This window comes from Triturus cristatus, chromosome 8 (assembly GCF_964204655.1).
Source record: "Triturus cristatus chromosome 8, aTriCri1.1, whole genome shotgun sequence".
Lineage (NCBI taxonomy): Eukaryota > Metazoa > Chordata > Amphibia > Caudata > Salamandridae > Triturus > Triturus cristatus.
In genome coordinates, this window is record NC_140591.1 from 274,872,659 (window position 1) to 274,893,806 (window position 21,148).

At 46.3% G+C, this 21,148-nt stretch overlaps 1 protein-coding gene across 2 annotated transcripts in view; it reads left to right on the plus strand.

Annotated features, from left to right (window-relative positions):
• CUL5 (cullin 5) overlaps window positions 1-21,148 on the plus strand; it is a 677,835-nt gene that overhangs the window by 587,487 nt on the left and 69,200 nt on the right. For both annotated transcript variants that reach the window (XM_085621507.1, XM_085621508.1), the window contains 2 exons: window positions 1,112-1,273; window positions 20,305-20,423. In XM_085621507.1, coding sequence (XP_085477633.1) covers window positions 1,112-1,273; window positions 20,305-20,423 — 281 coding nt within the window. The remainder of the gene's footprint in view (window positions 1-1,111; window positions 1,274-20,304; window positions 20,424-21,148) is intronic.

The following is a 21,148-nucleotide window of genomic DNA, read 5'->3' on the forward strand; positions in this document are numbered from 1 at the left end:
CCACTGGCACCCCTCAGTGTCTCACACACAATACACTGATTATGATAGGGCTCTGTAGGACAGAGTGGAAAATCAGGAACATTTTCAGGTCCTCAGTATGGAGTGTCGCATTAAAGCGCCCATCTTGCTGCATGGTGAGGCACCCCCACCGAGAAATTAACATTTGATACCAAAACTGCTGATGTCATTTATTTTGAATGAGAAACTGCCACTTCTAGCTTTCTTACTTCAACCCTCAAGTGAGATTGAGAGTTTTCAGTAGTCTTTAGACGTGAAGCATATATCAATGGAACAAAATACTTTCAGCTGTCAGGCAAGCTAATTGTTTCCTTTGACAGTAGAAACAAAGGACAACCCCTTTCAAAGCAGGAGTTAACTCATTGGATTACAGCCTTCATTACCTACTGTCATGCCACAAAACAAAGTACAAGCTCACTTCACCAGAGGCCTAACCACTACAGCTGATTTGTTTGTACAAACAACAACGGTTCTTACGAATCTGTTTCAGCACCACACTTGTTTTCTTAGCTGAGGCCAATTCAGTCTTAGAATGTGAATGGTGTTTCCCGCATGTTCTCCATGTCGTGCTCTCTAGTATAGATACAGTGATGTATTGAATAGTTCAAGCAATCTTGATGCGGTTATACGATTTTTATATTCTCGTCTTTGGTTGTGGTCTCTACGGTCCCGAGAAGATAACCATCGCATGCTAAGCCTTGAAGAAGTCCCAGGGGAATGAAACGCGTCCGCTATCAATTGCATGCTGTGTTTTTAAGAACAACTAATGAATAAAGAACTATTTTTCGAAGGAAGAACGACTCAAACAATGATTTATTGAGAAGATCTCTTTCTGTTTATCCTATCTGTGGACTATGGAATATAATCCCCATTACTTGTTAATTTAAGTGTGAAGTTGAGTTCTGAACCACGCTGTGTGTTACAATTCAGTATAACAATGTTCACAAAAGTAGCAAAAGAACCTAAACAGAAGTTCATTTGATATATTGTCTTCTCTGCATTAGTCTCTTCATATAAACTGTGCATGCTTTTGTCATAAGTGTGATGTAAGCCTGTATTTGAAAATGTTCTAAAAACCACTTTTGATTTGCAGATAACATTTAAAAATGAGGTTGGCCAGTACGATTTGGAGGTGACAACGTTTCAGTTGGCTGTATTGTTTGCATGGAACCAAAGGCCCAGGGAGAAGATCAGCTTTGAAAATCTTAAATTGGCAACAGAGCTTCCTGATGCTGAATTACGGCGAACTTTATGGGTATTTATTTAATTATTGTTTTATGATTAAGGTAAAGTTTTAAAGAAGGGATTGTCACTGAAACTACTCTCTGCAAGTGTTTTAATTTAGTTTTGGATGCACAAGACTACTTGTATATTCCCTGTCACTAAAACCTGTCTTTGCAGGTATCTTAATTTAATTGTGTACCCATACCTGGATTGTGAGCCCATACCTGGATATCCCAGTATGGGCTTTTCCCCTGTCTTACTTTTTTATTTTTGGACACTGCCCAGGGCAAGACAGTGCATGTGCTGTCTCAAAGAAAGATGTATTTACTATGTGTGCTTCAGCACGCCTATAGGCTTCCCATTTGCTGGCTCTCATATTCTTTCTCCCCATTTGTCCGTGGCATGTATGTGTCATGCCTTTTCCTGTGTTTAGCCCTCACCTAGAGCATGGACCAATTACTACTATCCATTTTTGGTTCTGTGTTTTTCAATTTGATTAAAGAAGATTTTACCAGTGTGGGAGTGCAGCTTATGCTTCTCGGGGCTTTGTGGGGAGCTTTCTGTTGATATTAGTCACGGCACAGCCCAGTGCCAGTAGGGACTTGCACCACCTCGAAAAAATTACATTGTACCGCCTGGAGGAATCCATAATGGGTGGTTCGTGTCATCGCAGATAACTGTGTTATGAGGGCCTGTCTTGACTGTGGTTGGAGTCTGTGACGGGACTACTGGACTTCATAAATATTTGGATTGATTATGGTCCATGGATATGAACCTATTGGGTTAAGATTGTATGTATTTAACTACCAGGACCAAGATGCATTGCCTCCCATTGGGGAGGCCCATTGGAGGATTATAAATTGATTTCAGATGTGGAAGTCTTGGTAGACACAAAGCAACAAACTGCTTCTGGTACCCGTGATCAAGGCGCGATGCTGAAACACGTTGGGGAGGCATTTTTCGTTCTGTGTTTTTTCAATTTGTTTAAAGAAGATTTTTCCAGTGTGGGAGTGCAGGTCATGCTTCTTTGGGCCTCCTGGGGAGCTTTCTGTTGATGTTTATTTCTTTTTTAATGGAGGCTATGTGGAGAAAAACCCATCGAGTCTGAAGATGATCTGTGTGCCACCCCAGTAAGTTCAGAATTTGAAATTAATCAAGGAAGCTGTCCACTGTTAGGTCTTTACTCTTGGTGCTCCTGATATCAATAGATATATTTAGTGGCTCGGATTGCTCCAGTCCTCACATGGGTGTTATCCACAATGAAACCTTTGGTGTCAGTGGAACAGTTGAGTTGTAAAACCTATTGAAGCATCTTCTGTGGCTTCCACCATGGTCCCAAGATCAACTAGGTTTCCCTTATCAGTCTACAAAATCCACCCTGTCCCATTAGAAGAGAGCCATCAGAACAAAAACAACCACAACATATCCCTCCTCCTTCACTCTTCTAGTAAGGATCTCTGTATGTTTTTTACCGAGCCTAACCGACAGAGGTTTTTCCCGGTAAACGGATCGCCTGGTCAAAATCTAGGGATCAATGTGCAAATAATTATCAATTAGATAGGAAAGACATTTTTAGAAGAACCCAACTACTACATGGAGTGCGACAGCCCTCAGTTAAGTCGGAAGGCTCTAGAGAAACAGCTAACATTGAAGGTATACTTGCAAGAGGTCACACAGATAATGCCATTTCCTGTATATATAGATCTTTAGAGCAGCCTCCACCTTTACATTCTATACACTATCTGGCAAAGTGGAAAACCGATTTGAACCTAGATATAACTGAGGATCAAGTGGATGATGATTTGGCATAAGACAGCAAAGTCATCTATCTTTACACAATTTAAAAGAGAGTATGTACTGGATAAGCATGTTATGATGGCCTTTTCCTCCTTAATTCCATAATCGGCAACCTTATGTCTCATCCACTTCTTGCCGCCAGATTGACAATTACCCAAACGATGAAAGGAAGCATTCAGAAAAGTGGTGGATGGAATGTTTGAATTAATTCCAGCCGCTTGTATTTACTCAGGCCTCATCCCAGTCCATCTGTATTTTGCACACATGCCTCCTCAGTTTGGACCCAGCCACATGCAAATTTGTTTTGAGCCTACTCCATTGGGAACACTCCACACTAGGTCCAACCAAGGTATGTTACATTTATGCCATGGAAATACACACCACTGTCTGATACACGGTGGCATGGTTTGAATTTTTTTTCACCCTTTTTGTTACATCTACTAAACGAAAAATTCAATACAAAGAGGAATCCTACCTCCTGCAATGTTGGTGTTGGCTGCGCTGTCTCTCACCCCAGAAAATACCGCCAATTAGTCAATGTTGAGCATGGCGACAAGGAGCATTACTAATCGACCTAGAACCAAGACTTTTAATGTATAACAATTTGTTGCATAAAGCCAGTTATAAGAGGAACAAATGAATAATACACAGTGTGATATAGGTGAATGGTCTAACACCTAGTCCTTCCTTGATTTCCTTTTAAACTTCAACTTGTGTCTTATGATCTAACATGTTTTTCTGCTACATCAACCAGCATTTGTACGAATACTTCTTTCAACCATATACCGGTCTCTATTTTGTCAAATGTTAACATTTTAAATACATTTATTTAACAACAACAAAAACAATACGAAGACCTAAATGATTGATTACCACAGTCTCACATAATATAATTCAAGTCAGTGTGGATCACTAGAGTTTTTGCCTTTTATGGGGACACAGGTTTACTTGATGAATATGCCCGTCAATGAGATGTGGTTATTTGGCAAGAAACCCAACTCCACCCTGGAGAGATTTAAGAATAGGCATCCAATGGTGCTTTATCTGGATTTAGCCTCTACAGAACATCAGTTCCAGCAGTAATATTGCAAGTGTTGAGGTTACTTCAAGGACCTCGCTTTCCATCAGAGTTAAACATCACAGCCTATCCAGCAGGACGTACTGAACGTTCGGACATATGGTAAGTTTGGACCAGTGCGTTCTGCAAATAATCCAAGTTGGCATTGCCTACCTTTTTTGGATGCTGTCTATACACATATTCATGCCTATTTCAGGAAAGAACCCAAAGTGCGGGGGGGGTCGGGTATTATTTCTGTTTGTGATCTCCAAGAAGGATAGTGGCCTGCACCTGATTCTGAACCTCAGAGTATTGAACTTGTTCCTCCTGAAGGAGAGCTTAAACATGGTAGCACTAGGGCAAATTCTGTTGTAATGGTGTCCCTGGGCCCGCAGGAGGCATAATATCCTTTGCTAGCCCTGCAGTCCCACAGGAAATACCTGCATTTTGGGTTTTTTTCCACTCAACCCCTAATTTGCGCTGCTTCTGTGTGGCCTTACATCGGCCCTTGATTCTTCACAAAGGTCATGTCGGTGGTCACAGCCCATCTTTGCAGTTCAAGAGTGCAAGTAATCTTTTATCTTGATTACTGGATGTTGAAGGCCAGATCACCTCAACTAGTCTTGGAGCAGCTGCAGAGTACACTGGCCACTGCTTTTCTGCCTGGTGTTGGCCAACAATGAGTCCATATCGCACTTCCTACCTTTGTGGAAGCTGCCATTTGCTGGAACACTGTTGGACACCGTTCCACTGAATGTCTTTTTGCCCCCACAGTGAGTGTGGAATTTTCAGGTTATGATCCTGATGTTTTGGTGTAAAGTATTTTTTTTCAAGCCTTCATGGTTTTGAGACGGTTAGGCCCATTGGCCTATTGCATCCTGTTAGTTCCCTTCGCTTGGTGGCACATGTGGAACGTATGCCTGCAGCGGGCCCAGCTTTTAGAGTGCCAGTCAGACAAGGTCCACATTTCTGAGGAGATGTCTCGGAACTTGCTGTGAGGAATGATTTACACCAATCTGACATGCTGCAGGCCTTTCTGCCTTTCCCTGCTAGTAGCCACAGTGGTAATAGATGCATTGTTCCTCAGCTGGGGAGTGGGGGTCACCTGGACAAAGTAGAGCTCTGAGGTCTCTATTCTCAGTCGAAGCAGCGTCACCGGGTAAACCTATAGGAACTGCATGCCATTGCGATAGTTTTCACAGAGCTTCTGCCATCTGTTAAGAGCCAAGTCAATCCAGGTGCTCACTGACAACGAGGTTGTCATGTGATATTACAGCAAGCAGGTAAATGAGGGCTCATGTGCTCTCTGTCTTGAAGCATGGAGGAAGTGGGACTGGCTAGCGCTCAACAGAATCTTCCTGCCTCGCTGGCAGGATCTCTCTACATTCGAGCAGACACATTTGGTGGCGTTCATTTGGCAGACTATGAGTGGCTTCTGCACCCAGAGGCGACTCGGGAAATATTCACTCTGATTCAGTACGTGAAGAATCTGTGGGCAAGGTAGAAGTAAAAATCAGAAGAATAAATTACTAACCTTTGGTAATGCTCTTTCTGGTGGATACACTATCTATCCTCCGATAACTCATCCATCCCTCTGTTATGGTGTAGATGTTATGAAGGCATAAGGTTCCAAGTTAGATTCACTCACTGTCATATAGCACATCAATCTTGTCAGAAATGCTCTATGTCTCCGTATGGAAATGGGCAGAGCCACGATGGCGGCCTATGGCGATGCTTACTACGTAGAGGAGCTATTGCAAGATTTTCCCAGATCGAGTCTTGAACATCGGAGAAGTCAAATGATGAGGAATCTGTGTGTAGTTTGAGTATTCATCAGAAAGAGTGGCACAGAAAGTAACATTCATGTAGATCTGACTTCAGACTGTTAAACTGTTTTAGAGGATGCACAAGGACTTAGAATGCATGCAAGTTACAAAGCTAAATAAATACATTTCCACATCATTGCTGAGAACCGGAAGTCATTCTATCTCTTCCTAGGGTTCAGGAGATTATCAAGTATTTTCGCTTATTAAAGTTCTCATCTTTGCTTAAGAAATCAGATTTTGCATACACCATAATCCTTCTAGCCGTTGACATTTTCAAATTTGTATTGCCTTGTTGGTTTGTTTTAGATTAGAATGTGCTATCCACGAACAAGCATGCCCTTCAGCTTCTCTTCATTTCTATGTGGATGAAATAGCCCATGATGTAAAACGTGCATAACATATCTCTAATTCATATTTGTAAGGTAGCATATGGTCATCAAGCCACATTTTTCAAACACTGTTTAGCTATTCTGGGTGAACAAGACTTTTAGCTGGTCGGACAACACTGGAGACCTTTTTTTTGCTCATCAACCCTTCAACACCCCACACCTCATTCAGTAAGGCGTATGAACGGCTTTCAGGTTAATACACAGTATGTGAATTTTCAGTACACTCCTGCTGCAAATGCTTTTTCCCTGTAACTTTTTGTGATTTCTTCCATTATAAATTCACTTGTGACCTTCCCCTGACATAGCAAACTTGCATAAAGACGTTATTCACAACTTCACAGATACTTAACAAAATAATGTATGAAGTAACAAGCTTGTAATTTTCTGAGCCCAGTACAAGCATATATATGTTAATCCACAACACAGCAACCAGCAAACTGATGGTTACAGGTAAGCAATATTTTCCTTCTCCAGCACGTATATTCTCCCTCAGTTCATAAACAGCCCATCAACCTTCACTTCATTTAAGTTTAACTGTGTTATTAGATGAAAGGGGGAATCATCAAAACTAAATGACTACTTGAGTGCCATACCTTTTAAGCCAAAGTGAGCTCAGTGCGAGTAAACACGAAGTTAAAGCGATGCATGTCTTTTTATGAGGTTGCCAAGTTTATTCAAGCATTTTTCCATCAATGTTTAGCTTTCATCTTATAGAAAATGTAAAATGAAAAAAACTATTTAAAATATGTGTTCGAGGCATGTGAGCTGTAGATCACATGCTTTGCATAGTTTGCCATCTAGTGTTGGGTTCGGATGTTTGCACTTTGTTTTTCTTCGAAGAAGTCTTTTCCAGGCACGAGGTAGGTGACTCCTCCTTTCGGTGATAGTGCGCATGGGCTTCAACTCCATTGTTAGATTGTTTTTTCTGCCATCGGGTTCGGATGTGAATTGCTGCGCTCCGGTTCTGCTCTGCTTCTCGGGTTCCCTTCGAAACGCAATCCACTACCCTCGACTGTATTGTTTCTTGATGCCGTTTCCCATTTTGCACATATCGTTTCGACTCAAAGGTCTTTGTTCGGGAAAACTCTTGGCGGGCCGTTGGGCCTACCCACGCCGAGCTCGCTAGCAGTTGATGGAATGGACTCCATTCAAGCTCTGTCCCGGGTGTCGCGCTAAGATTCCGCACACCGACTTGCACGAAGTGTGCAACCTCTGCCTATCCCCAGAACACGACGAAAAAGACTGCGACGCGTGCCGATCGTTTCAATCAAAGAAGATGCTCCGCGACCGTCGGGCTCGACGTCACGAAATGCAACGTCAGAGCGACTCTGCACCGGACATCTTCGGCGAGGATTCCGAAAGAGAAGAATTCCACGCTCAAGGAACCCAAGAAGAAGCAGAGCATATCTCCGAGGCTGACTCCGACATGGAAGAAGAGGAGCAAGTTACACCGGGTCAGCATACCGTGAGTACAGAAACCCCCCGTTCTCAGGCCTGGTGCCAAAACACAAGGAAAAGCCTTCCGGCTCGGGCTCGAGCCAGCAGCATCCCAGTGTTGAGCCGAAACCTTTGGCGTCGAAACCAAAGCATGTCATGGTAACCATTCTATTGTTACCGAAGAGTAAATCCCCGGAGCCTAAAGGTTCGGAGCTGAAACTTTCGACACTGAAAACGGCGGCCAAGGAGAAAAAGTCTCCACAAAAAGAACCTCGGTCCGACGTTCCGCCTTCAGATCCAAAACAAAAAGAACTGGTAATAAATCCAGACTCTGCCAAATTACCAGAGAAGAGGAAGATGGGCCTGCAGGAGGATTACCACATCTCTCTAAAGAGAAAAAATGTGGGTACTAACCCTTCTCCACCTTGCATTCCACCTCCTTCGCCTACTGATCCAAATTCACCACCACCACTGCTATCACCTGACCCACAGAATGAAGGGGATGGGGATGAGGATGAGGATAGGCCACAGGATACTGGCCCATGGGAAGACTATGACACTGATCCGAACACTGATAATGATCAGGATCTATATCCTTCCAAACCCTCACCACCCGATGACAACATAGGATACATTGAGCTACTTATCTGAAAGAGACACGTTAGTGATAGATTCCTTCCCTTAGAATATCCTCAGGTGTCAGACTGGATCCGGAAATTTTCGTCAGCAGTACACCTGCGCGTCGGTAGGCGCGTCGTATGGCTCCGCGTACGCCGTTGCCGTCGTAGTCGCCGAGATGACGTCGTTGGAGCTACTTCCAAGCGCGCTGATGTCAGTTATTTCTTTTTCCACGCCAGCAAGCGCAGATCCGGAGAGAGCGGTACCCTCAGTCATTTTTTGACTGAGTTTTTGGGGACTTTTGTCTTTGTTTTTGAATTCTTACACTCCAGGTGCATAGGGATGCTCGGTTTCAAGTCGTGCGCAGCCTGTCCCCGCACGATGTCGGTGACGGATCCGCACCGTGACTGTCTCTACTGCCTGGGGCACGACCACGACTCCGAGTCGTGCTCCCACTGCTGGTCCCGGTCCCGTGAAAGGTCGAGGGACCGGCCGCGGAGCCATCACCACCATTCGAAGTCTTCGCGCTCGGAGTCAGGTAAGGCGATGCACAAGAAATCGATGAAGCGCCATCGCTCTTCGCCTAGCCTGTCGCGCGACTCGGCTGAGGGTGCAGGTGGCGCCGCCCCTGTGGCTCTGGCAGAGCCTCCGCAGTTGCTGATGGCCTACCCGCGCTTTCCGGGTCCATCGGCGACTCCGGCCCAGCTGCAGGAGTTCCTGTCAGCCATGGCACGTGTCTTCGGACCGTCCGGCCCCGCCGGCGCACCTTCGGGCCCCACAGGCCCAACTGGGGGGTCCTCGCTCTTCGACGTCGCCGGCCCGACGTCAACAACTTTGGTCTCGACACCAAGAGACCCCCATGGATCCACACATGGATCTCCATCCATGTCGGTTGGCCCAGTACGACCTCCACCGACGGCACCGGCATCGGCCAACATCTTCCCTGGCCTTCTCCCCGACGTGGAGACGGTGCCCGAAGGGTGTCGACCAACGCAGATTCCGACGTCTTTTGGGAATTTCTTTCCCTTTCTTCACCCACTTCCTTATGTTCCACCTGTTCGGCAGGCTGTGGAGGACGGGGAGGACTGGGAGGGGTCTGAGGACCCTCTCGCAGCACAATGCGAGTTAGACCCGGACTGGGATGAGGATCTGGGGATGCAGGTAACCAGGATTATACTCCTGAACCTGGCACACTGTCTCCTTCTACCGTGGCTACGAAGGAGGGTGGTTCCTACTCTATGGTGCTGCATAGGGCGACCGAGGCTCTCCACCTCGAGCTTCCTACCGTGGCCATCAAGACTAACCTCCTGGCAGAGGTGCTTCGGCCGGCGTCTTCTTCTACGGAGCCGCTGCTGCCCTTTAATGATGCACTCTTGGACGTTCTTTTGGGCACCTGGTCCAGGCCCAACTCAGGGGCTCCTGTGGATAAGAACGTGGCCAGACGCCATCGCATGGCCCCGGGCAACCAGTTTTCCTCTCCCAACACCCTAACCCTGAGAGCTTGGTTGTCCAGGCCTCTGCGTCCCCGAGCGCGTTCACTTCCGCACCATCGGACAGGGAATCCAAGAAACTGGAGCAGTTTGGGAAGAAGATTTTTTCTTCCACCAGTTCAGGACTGCGGTCTGTGAACACCGCATGCCTCTTGGACCATTATTCCCATTCTGTGCGGGATACGGTTGCGCAAGTGCTGCCTCAGTGTCCGGTGGAGGCTAGGACAGTACTCTCCCAAGCTATTGCTGAGGGGGGGCGGAGGGGAGACGCAGCCAAGTTCACAATCCGTTGTGGTCTTGACACTGCTGACTCGCTGGGCAGGGCGATTTCCACTACAGTGGCGCTACGCCGCCACGCTTGGCTGAGAACGACTGGCTTTTCTGGGGATGTCCAGAACACATTGATGGACATGCCCTTTGATGGCACTCGCCTGTTTGGCGATAAGGCGGATTGCATGTTGGAGCGTTTTAAGGACACTCGGGCTACAGCCAAGTCTTTAGGCCTCCTTCTGCTTTTCGCTCCTTTCGTGGTCAAGGAAGGGGCGCCCAAGCACGTTCGTTTCAGAGCCACAGGCCTGTGCAGCAACAGTCTCAGCGCGGCCGCGGGACCCGCCGAGGCAGGTCACAGGACCAGTGTGCGGGTCAGTCCACCACCACCCCTGTTGCCCCTGCCTCCAAACCTTCCTAGTCTGGTGTTTCAGGCCCAGCAGACGCCAGTGGGTGGCAGGATTCGCCATCACCTCCACCACTGGCGCACCATCACATCGGACAGGTGGGTTCTGCAAATTGTCAGAAGGGGTTACTCCCTCCCGTTCGAGACAACCCCCCCAGCCATGCCACCGCAGTATCACCGCATGTCGGGGGATCACTTGGCACTTCTCCAGCAGGAAGTTACGGCCCTCTTGGTAGGTTGTTACTCCCACTACTTCTTCAAAGAAGGACAAAGGCCTGCGTCCCTTCTTAGACCTTCGGAACGTCAATCGCCTCCTCTGGAAGGAGAAGTTCAAGATGCTCACACTTGCTCAGGTCTTGTCTGCCCTCGACCCGCAAGACTGGATGGTAGCGTTGGACCTGCAGGACGCGTATTTTCATATCCCTGTCCTGCCGGCCCACCGGTGCTACCTGGGATTCACGGTAGGGCAGGAGCATTTTCAGTTCACCGTGCTCCCCTTTGGCCTTACCAGCGCCCTCGGGTGTTCACCAAAGTGATGATGGTGGTCGCAGCTCATCTGCGCAGATCAGGGGTTTCGGTCTTCCCCTAGCTCGACGACTGGTTGTTGAAGGCGGGCTCGCCCCAAACAGTCCTCTCCCACCTCCAGACTACGGCCGACCTCCTGCATTTGCTGGGGTTCTCCATCAACGTACCAAAGTCGCACCTGGTTTCCTCTCAGGAGCTCCTCTTCATCGGAGCGGTTCTGGACACGGCACAGTTTCGGGTTTATCCTCCCGAACAGCGAGTCCGGGACATTCGGGCTATGATTCCAATCTTTCAGCCCTTGTCCTGGGTTTCGGTCAGCATGACCTTGAGGCTGTTGGGCCTCATGGCCTCCTGCATCCTGTTAACCAACCATGCCAGATGGCATATGCGGGCTCTGCAGGGGGACCTGAAGTTCCAGTGGGCGCAGCATCAGGGGAACCTGTCCGACTACGTCCAGATCTCGGAGGGCACTCCACAAAAATTGCAGTGGTGGCTCACGAATCAGCATTGCGTCAGCGGCAGATCCCTCTCCCTTCTCCAGCCGGAGCACACAGTGGTGACTGGTGCGTCCCTCCTGGGATGGGGTGGCCACATGGGAGAGGCGGAGATCAGAGGTCTCTGGTCTCCGTCGGAGTCCCGGCTCCATATCAACCTTCTGGAGCTTCGGGTGATCCTCCTTGCACTGAAGGCATTCCTTCCCTCTGTCGAGGGGAGGGTGGTGCAGGTGTTCACAGACAACACCACCGCCATGTGGTATTGCAACAAACAAGGCCGGGTGGGGTCGTGAAACCTATGTCAGGAGGCTCTGCGCCTCTGGACATGGTTGGAACGTCAAGGCATTTCCTTGACAGTTCAACACCTGGCAGGTTCTTTGAACGTCAGTGAGGACGAACTCAGCTGCCGGTGCCTGATGGATCACGAATGGCGTCTTCACTCGGAGGTGGCGCAAGGTCTTTTTCAACAGTAGGAAGAGCCTTGGTTAGATCTATTCACCTCCGAAGAGAACGCGCAATGTCATCACTTCTGCGCGTTGGAGTTTCCAAGGCGGCATTCGCTGGGCGACGCTTTTCGTCTCGAGTGGAGTTGCGGTCTATTGTACGCCTTTCCGCCTAAACCACTTCTACCCAGAGTGCTGAAGAAGATCAGGCGCGACCGGGCTCAAGTCATTCTTGTGGCCCTGGACTGGGCTAGAAGAGTTTGGTATCTCCAGCTACTCAGTATGAGCATGGATTCTCCGATCCGACTGCCTCTTCGGGAGGATCTTCTGTCGCAGCAACAGGGGACGGTCCTCCACCCAAACCTGTCCAGCCTCCCCCTACATGCGTGGAGATTGAGCGGCGACAGTTGATTCCGTTTGACTTGCCTCCTGAAGTCTGTGATGTCATTCTGGCAGCCAGGCGTCCCTCCACTAAATAGGTATACGCCTGCAGGTGGAACACATTAGTGGCATGGTGGCACAGCTTTCTGTCCCTCTTTCAGAGTTCCTGTTCCTTCTTTTTCTGGCCCAGCAGGGCTCTGCTCTGGGCACTATTAAGGGCTACCTTTCTGCAATTTCAGCTTTTCTCAGGCTTCCTGATCAGCCCTCTCTTTTCAAGTCCCCTGTTGTCAATACATTTCTCATAGGCATTACTCACCTTTTCCCTCCTATTCCGTTTGTGGTGCTGCAGTGGGACTTAAATCTGGTTCTTACTTTTCGGATGTGCGCTCCTTTTGAGCCGCTTCACAACTGTCCTCTTCGTTTATTAACTTTGAAGACTGCTTTCCTGGTTGCCATCACCTCCGCTAGGTGCGTGAGTGAGCTCCAGGCTCTTTCCTGTAAGCCTCCTTTTCTGTCGGTTCATTCGGACAAGGTTGTGCTTCGCACTCGTCCTTCCTTCTTGCCAAAGGTTGTCACTGCCTTCCACATTGGGCAAACTATCACCTTGACCACTTTTTTTCCGCCTCTGCACCCTTCCAGAGAGGAAGAGAGGCTCCACCGTCTGGACCCAAAACGTGCGCTTTCATTTTATTTGAATCACACACAACAGTTCCGGGTGGATGACTAGCTCTTTGTTGGCTACGTAGGCGCCAAGAAAGGCTGGGCTGTACACAAGAGGACTATCTCCCGCTGGGTCGTCTTGTGTATCAAAGCCTGTTATTCTCTGGCTAAAAAGGAACCCCCGGTGGGTTGGAGCGCCCGTTCTACCAGGGCGACAGCAGCTACTATTGCATTGGGACGTGGTGTCCCACTGTAAGACATCTGTCAGGCAGCCACGTGGGCCTCGCTGCACACTTTTACTAAGCATTATTGCCTTGACAGTCAAGTCCGGAGAGACGGCTTCTTTGGCCGTTCTGTTCTCCGTGACTTTCTGGTGTGATCTTGGTTCGCAGACCCACCACCGGGGTTGGTATTGCTGGGGTATCTATTCTAAGGTAAGGAATCTATCACTAACGTATCTCTTTCAGATGCACACTTTACTACTTGTGTAACAATATATCTGTAAGAGACATTAGTTAGTGATAGATTCCTTACCGCCCCACCAAGCCTCCCCGTTCTGCCAACTAATTTCTAGGGTTAAGGTCATCCCTTTCAGGGCCCTAGTTTCAATGCACCAGTGGTCAGTATCTTGCATGGCTCTGTGTTCCTGGCGCGGAAAGTTGTGTACAGAACTGACGTCAGTGCGCGTGGGCGCATCGAAGTAGCTCCAACGACGTCATCTCTGCGACTACGATGCCAACGACGTACGCGGAGCCGCACGACGACGCCTACCGATGCGCAGGGGTACTGCTGATGAAAACTTTCCGGATCCAGTCCGATGCCTGGGGATATTATAAGGTAAGGACTTTATCACTAACTAATGTCTCTTACAGATATATCGTTACATAGGTTGGGTTACTCATTATCATGGGGTGGAGCTACATAATGCAGCCCTAGAAGAGGATTTCCTTTTCAAAACCCCACGTTCCTCTCAGAGAGCTACTCACACACTACCAATTCTCAAAGGGATGCTTAAGCATACAGATGAGATCTTTAGAGATCCTGTGAGGGAAAGAATTATTGCACCCAGGGTGGAGAAAAAGTAAGCCAGCACCTACTGACCCCGCTTATATCAAAGGTCAGCTGCCTTTAGACTCTTTTAATGTCCAGTGCTCGCAAGAGAGCTAACTCACAGACTACAGGTGAGGCTCGTCCTCCTGCCTCGGACAAAAGGGTAGCGTCGCAAACGGCCAATCATTGGCACATTGCTAACGTGCAAGCTTTGTTAGCTCGCTATGACAGGGCTCATTACGATGAGCTAGAGAAACTAATGCAGTTCCTGCCTGGTGAACACAAATCAAAGGCTAATTACCTTATTCAGGAGGGTAAATTAATCACCAATACCTCCATCAGGTGAGCCTTTGACGCAGCAGACACAGCAGCCCACGCATTGAACACCAGCGTACTGCTACGCAGGCATGCTTGATTGAGAATTTCAGGATTCAAACCGGAGGTTAAAGCCTCTATCCTCAACCAACCATTTGACAAAGAACATCTTTTCGGCCCAACAGTGGACACTTCGCTAGAAAAAGTGAGGGAGGACACTGAGGTCGCCAAGTCTATGGGGGCTTTACAATTACCTTCAAATAGGGGATCCTTTCGTCACTCCTTTTACAGGGGTGGTTCAAAAAATATTTCCACAGAGAATCCCTCCTCTTCCTCTTACAAAGGCAACAATCAATCGCCCTCATCAAGAGGCTATTTTAGAGGTGGATTTAGAGGTAACAAAGGTAAGGGAAGAGGCAGAGACAACTCAACACGCACTTCCCCCGCAAACAACAAACAGTGACTTCCTTCCGCTACACCCGATCATTCCACTCCTGTCGGAGGACGTCTCTCCCAATTTCTACCTTTCTGGAATACAATCACCTCAGACAAATGGCTACTACAAATTATCTAATATGGTTACTGCCTGGAACTTACAGACACTCCCCCAAACAATCTTCCATGATCACGCGCAATGTCACAAGAACATCTCGACCTTCTCAAGCAAGAATTCTCTCTCTGTTAGGAAAAGGAGCTATAGAACCAGTCCCATTACAATATCAAGAGGCCGGTGTATACTCTCTGTACTTCTTAATTCCCAAGAAGGACGGCTCTCTCAGGCCTATACTAGACCTCAGATAACTAAATCTATACATTCAGTCGGACCACTTTCATATGGTGACACTCCAACAAGTGCTCCCGCTCCTTCAGCAAGGTGACTTTCTGTCCACTCTGCACTTAAAGGACGCCTATTTCCATATCCCAATACACCCTGCTCACCGCAAATACCTCAGGTGCATGGTAGCGCACCAGCACTATCAATTAAAGGTGCTCCAATTCGGAGTAACCACCGCACCCAGGGTTTTCACCCAGGGTTTTCACCAAATGCCTGGCAGTAGTCGCAGCTCATTACGAAGATAACTTGTTCATGGTAGCGCACCAGCACTATCAATTAAAGGTGCTCCCATTCAGAGTAACCACCGCACCCAGGGTTTTCACCAAATGCCTGGCAGTAGTCGCAGCTCATTTACGAAGATAACTTATTCACGTCTTCCCATACCTAGACGACCGGCTTATAAAAGCCAGCTCGCAACAAAGCTGTCTACGTCACACTCACAAAACTGTGCAGTTGCTCCACAATCTTGGATTCACAGTAAATCTGTCCAAGTCCCATCTCAAACCATCCAACAGGCAAGCGTATTTGGGAGCCACTATAGATACACAAAAGGCACTGGCCTACCCCAATCCGGCCAGAATCCGCAATATGCAGACTCTACTCTCTCAATTTCAGCCTCAACACTCATTGCCAGTCCGAGTGTTCATGCAGTTACTAGGGATGATGGCGTCTTGCATCCTAATAGTCTCCTGCACAAGACTTCAAATGCGTCCCCTTCAGGAATGCTTAGCACATCAGTGGAACCAGGCTCAGGGTCTGTTATCAGATCTAGTGTTGGTGGATGGCTGCACCCATCACTCTCTGCAGTGGTGGAATCCAAGAAACCTTTCAAAAGGCGGCACTTCATCGACCCGGTTCCACAGATAGTGCTAACAGCAGACGCATCACTCACTGGTTGGGGAGCTCATCTCCAAACGTACACAATTCAGGGCATGTGGAGCTTGCAGTAAAAGCAGCTTCACATAAATCATCTATAGCTGCTAGCGATTTTCCTAGTGCTTAAAGCATTTCAAATGTATCTAGTAAGCAAAGCAGTCCTGATACGTACAGACAACATGACAGCAATGTACTACATACAGAAACAGGGGGTACACACACTCTCCAGCTGTCACACTAGCACAGACCATCTGGAGGTGGGCTATATGTCACAAAATGTTTCTCCTCACAGAACACATTCCAGGAGTAAACAGTCAAATTGCAGATCTGCTCAGTTGCCAAAGACAACAGATCCACGAGTGGGAACTCCACCCTCAAGTTCTCCTCCCATTCTTTCAGATGTGGGGCTTCCCAAACATAGATCTGTTCGCCACACACCTAAACACATAATGCCCAACCTTCGCATCCAGGTATCCACACCCATTGTCCAGAGGCAATTCACTATGGATGAATTGGTCAGGGATATTTGCCTATGCTTTTCTGCCTCTCCCACTCATTCAATCAGTGGTTCGGAAACTCAGACAGGCATTCCTGACACTAATCCTAGTTGCTCCCATATGGGCCCATCAACCCTGGTTCACCACCCTGTTGGAGCTCTCAGTTGTTCCTCGCCAAAAACTACATCTTACACCCTATCTCCTCACGCAGAGCGATGGAGAGGTAAGACATCCAGATCTCAGTCATCTCAACCTTGCGATCTGCTACCTGAAGTCTTAGACTTTGGCTACCTCAATCTCACGCCAGACTGCATGAACATTATCAAAGGGGCTAGACGTCCTACCACAAGAGCTTGCCGTGTAGCAAAGTGGAAGGGGTTTGTCATATACTGTAATACCAATCAAATCAACCAGCTTGATGCTTCAGTTCAAAACATTATATGCTATTTATTACATCTACAGCTTTCAAACTTAGCGTACACATCCATACGCTTACATCTTGCTGCAATAGCTGCATACCTTCAGAATGGACATTTGTCTCTCTTCAGAGTGCCTGTCATTAAAGCATTTATGGAGGGACTTAAAAGGGTCATTCCCCCCCAAGACTTCCACCTGCTCCAGTGTGGAATCTCAACATTATCCTCACCAGACTGATGGGTCCACCTTTGGAGCCACTGCACAGATGTGAGCTGTAATTTCTCACCTGGAAGGTAGCTTTCCTCATAGCTATTACATCACTGAGAAGAGTGGGTGAGCTTCAGGCACTAACCATAGAAAAAACATTTTTACAACTACACCAAAACAAAGTGGTTCTTCGGACCAACCCTAAATTTCTACCAAAGGTAATTTCTGCCTGTCATATCAACCAATCAGTTGAGTTGCCTGTGTTCTTCCTTCAACCAGATTCTGTGACAGAACGTGCTCCTCACACCTTAGATGTGAAAAGACCATTACTCTACTACATAGAAAGGACAAAACCTTTACGTAATACGAGACAACTATTTGTGGCTTTTGCTCCATCACATAAAGGCAATCCCTTGTCAAAATCATGTATTGCATGGTGGATAGTCAAGTGCATTCAAACATGCTATGCAAAAGCAAAACGAACATTGACAATTCCCCATAGAGCGCACTCCACACACAAACTAGGGGCTTCTATGGCATTTTTAGGAAATATACCCATAGATTACATTTGCAAAGCCGCAACGTGGTCTACACCACACACATTCACAAAACACTATTGTGTAAATGTGTTAGCAAGACAGCAAGCTAGTGTGGGCCAAGCAGTTTTACGTAGACTATTTCAAACGGCTGCAACAGCTACAGGTTAGCCACCACTTTGGGAGATCACTGCTGTATAGTCTATGCAAAGCATGTGATCTACAGCTCACATGCCTCAAACGGAAAATGCTACTTACCCAGTATGCATCTGTTCTTGACATGTAGAGCAGTAGATTCACATGCACCCACCCGCCTCCCCGGGTACCTATACCTGTTGCAGTGACATCTTACTTAGATACATATATACATGGACTTCTCTTTCTACTACTCTTACTAACTCCATTATCACCCTCTGCGGGAAAACAATCTAACAATGGAGTTGATGCCCATGCGTACTATCAACAAAAGGAGGAGTCACCTACCTCGTGACTGGAAAAGACTTCTTCGAAGAAAAACAAAGTGCAAACATCCGGACCCAACACGAGATGGCAGGCTATGCAACGCATGTGAATCTACAGCTCTACATGCCAAGCACAGATGCATACTGGGTAAGTGGCATTTTCCTTCAAAAGTCCAGATTGGCAGCCAGGAATTCAGGAATTACTGTTCTTTACTGCTGCAGTAATATGGGATAAAAGAGAGGTTTGCATTGAATATGAGCCACATGTTTTTTTTCCATTTGGTTCAGAGAAAACCCTCCCTCCGTGCTTTACATGCATTAACAAAATATGCATCAGAAAAGTCTAAAATGTGTACTTTGAGGGAAATGAGAATTTTAGATAATCTTGGCAGCTACTTATGGTTTGAACACAAAACTCTATTTGTGAGTTTGTTGCATCTCTTTGTGGTTTAGTTTATTCATTTTTTGGGGGGAGTTTTATGTAGCGCAAACTCTACCCGACGGTATCCGAGCACTTTACATGACGGACACATTCATTTTTGTTAGGCACATGGAGATTAAGTAATTATCACAGGATGTTTAGCGTCGTTGGCGAGCCACGAACCCGGTTCCGTAGATTCGAGGCCGGCCGCCCTATCTGTTAGGCCACATCATATGTTGTCTTTTATTGTTTAGTATTTGGTAAATATTTCACAGAATCATAGCCCATTCTACGGCATCTAAGGCAGCCATAGCATCCTTTATCGTTAACATTATATTAAACAACCTGAGTCAGCTTACTCTAGTTTAGAGTATAAAATTAATTTGTACTCTGTCCCTGAAGAGTCACACATTAGGAAGAATTCAGATGAAGTGGGTGACCTGTACATGTCACAGCATCCTATTTTTTAAGCAAAGTAGTTTGTTTTGTTCTGCTGTGTATCGCAATGTGCACTGTTTACCACATTGACTACTATATTTGCATGCCAGTGATGGGAATCAATTCTGGGCATCCGCATGCTCATGCAGCATGCTGCTGCTGGAGGGCCAGTTGTTTACATGGATCACATCAATTTAAAGTGATATTTGGATGCTCTTTTTAGGTCTCACCTACCAGAATATGCAAGCTGTATGTTAGCAAAAATACCTATTACCTGCTTTCAGTGGGCTTAAAGCCCGTCCTTTGCTTATGATTGGTTGGCTTTATCACTCATTTGCTAACTTCATATACATCAGCTTTTGTGGGTTTTACTACCTCTTCTTGTGATTGACCCTCCCTTGGAGAATGGTCTTATTACACGTGCTTCCACAGCTCACTTTTAACGCATTCATTTTGTGTTTTTGGTCAAGCATTCAACAAAACTGCATGTGTTTTTCAGCTGTCTCCCTCATGCACTGAACTCCTGTCCTCTGCCAGGCTCTGATTTGCTCTCTCGAATGTGTACTTATCAGCCCTGACCCTCCTGTTGTTGTGCACGCCCTTGTGTGCTTCTCCCCTGCATCGCTTTCTCATCCATGTGCTTCCGCACAACAGTTCCCTCTTTCATTCTGACCCATGTGATTCTCTTCTTCCCGTAATCCATGTTTCCTCTGTCCTGCCCATGTTGCTTCCTCAGCCCTCCCTGTTGTTTCTGTCCCCCCTCCCCTCCAGCGTAGCTTCTACCTTCCCTGTGTTTCTTGTCCTCCTTGTATTGTTTTGTTTCACCCAAGCCTGCTGTTGAAATAAAAAGGAAAAGAAATGCTTGTGTCATTTTGTAGGTGTGCGCATGCATGCACGTTGTGCCCGATGAAAAATAATTTAGGCGGATACGTCATAGCATTTTTTGTTTGTCCACGTCTGTAAAAACCATTGGCAAAACAAATGGGTTGCAAAGGGAAGACCTATTGGCTTTGCCTTTATTTGCTCTTGAAATGGATTCTAAGTTAATTATATTTAGAAATTAAGTAAATTTGTATAATATAAAATGTTTTTATGTTAGCTGTTTTATTTTATATGTTAATAACTATGTTAATAACTATGCACAGTATCAGTAAAGAATGCAACAGGTTTCATCCTTATAGAGAGGTTGATCTATGTTTTTTGTTTTTGTTTTGGTCAGTCTCTTGTAGCTTTTCCAAAACTGAAACGTCAAGTTTTATCATATGAACCGCAAGTGAACTCACCTAAAGACTTTACAGAAGGAACCCTTTTCTCAGTGAATCAGGAGTTCAGTTTAATGTAAGACAAATCAATGACTTTTAGCACTAGAAATGTTTATTTATGACTTTAAAATAGCTTACTAATATTTTAGCACTGAATTGTTTAACCATAAACAGACTTTTCAGATCCCAAAGGGAGGCATATAGAGTAACTTCATGTAGTAGTTTTCGTAATAAAAAAGTTGTGGGTTCTTTTTGTTTGCATTGTAAACCCACAATTACCAGACATTCTGGACTTGTATTACTGAATGAAACGGTCGTGCCACTTTAGATGCAGATGCAAATTTAACCTTGTTTGCGAAACTGAATAAGCTCTGCATTTTGTATTTGTTTTGTAGTATCTTTTCAAAGCAAGGGTTGCACTGTGCATTGTCTGAGTTTACTAGCCTAATGAGATAAAAATGTATATATTTATAAAAAAAAACATAATTTGAAACCTATTTTTTTGCACAGCACTAAATATTCTTAAGCAAAGAATGAAAAATGTCCTAGCTATCGTAACAGAAAGTTTTAATTCTATTAAGGACACGGAAGAGAGGATCAGGCTTTACTTTGTCTACTTTTATTCACCAGCAGGCATTAATTTCATGCAGATTTAACAATAAAACCACATTTCCCATTATTTCTTGGGAAAGAAACAAAAAACAGTCCATCCAGTCAGGACGCTGCACATCCATTCCCTGGAGAATCTCTATCTACCTCTTTCTTCCTGTGAACACAGCCGTCTTCTTCAAAGGTTACTCC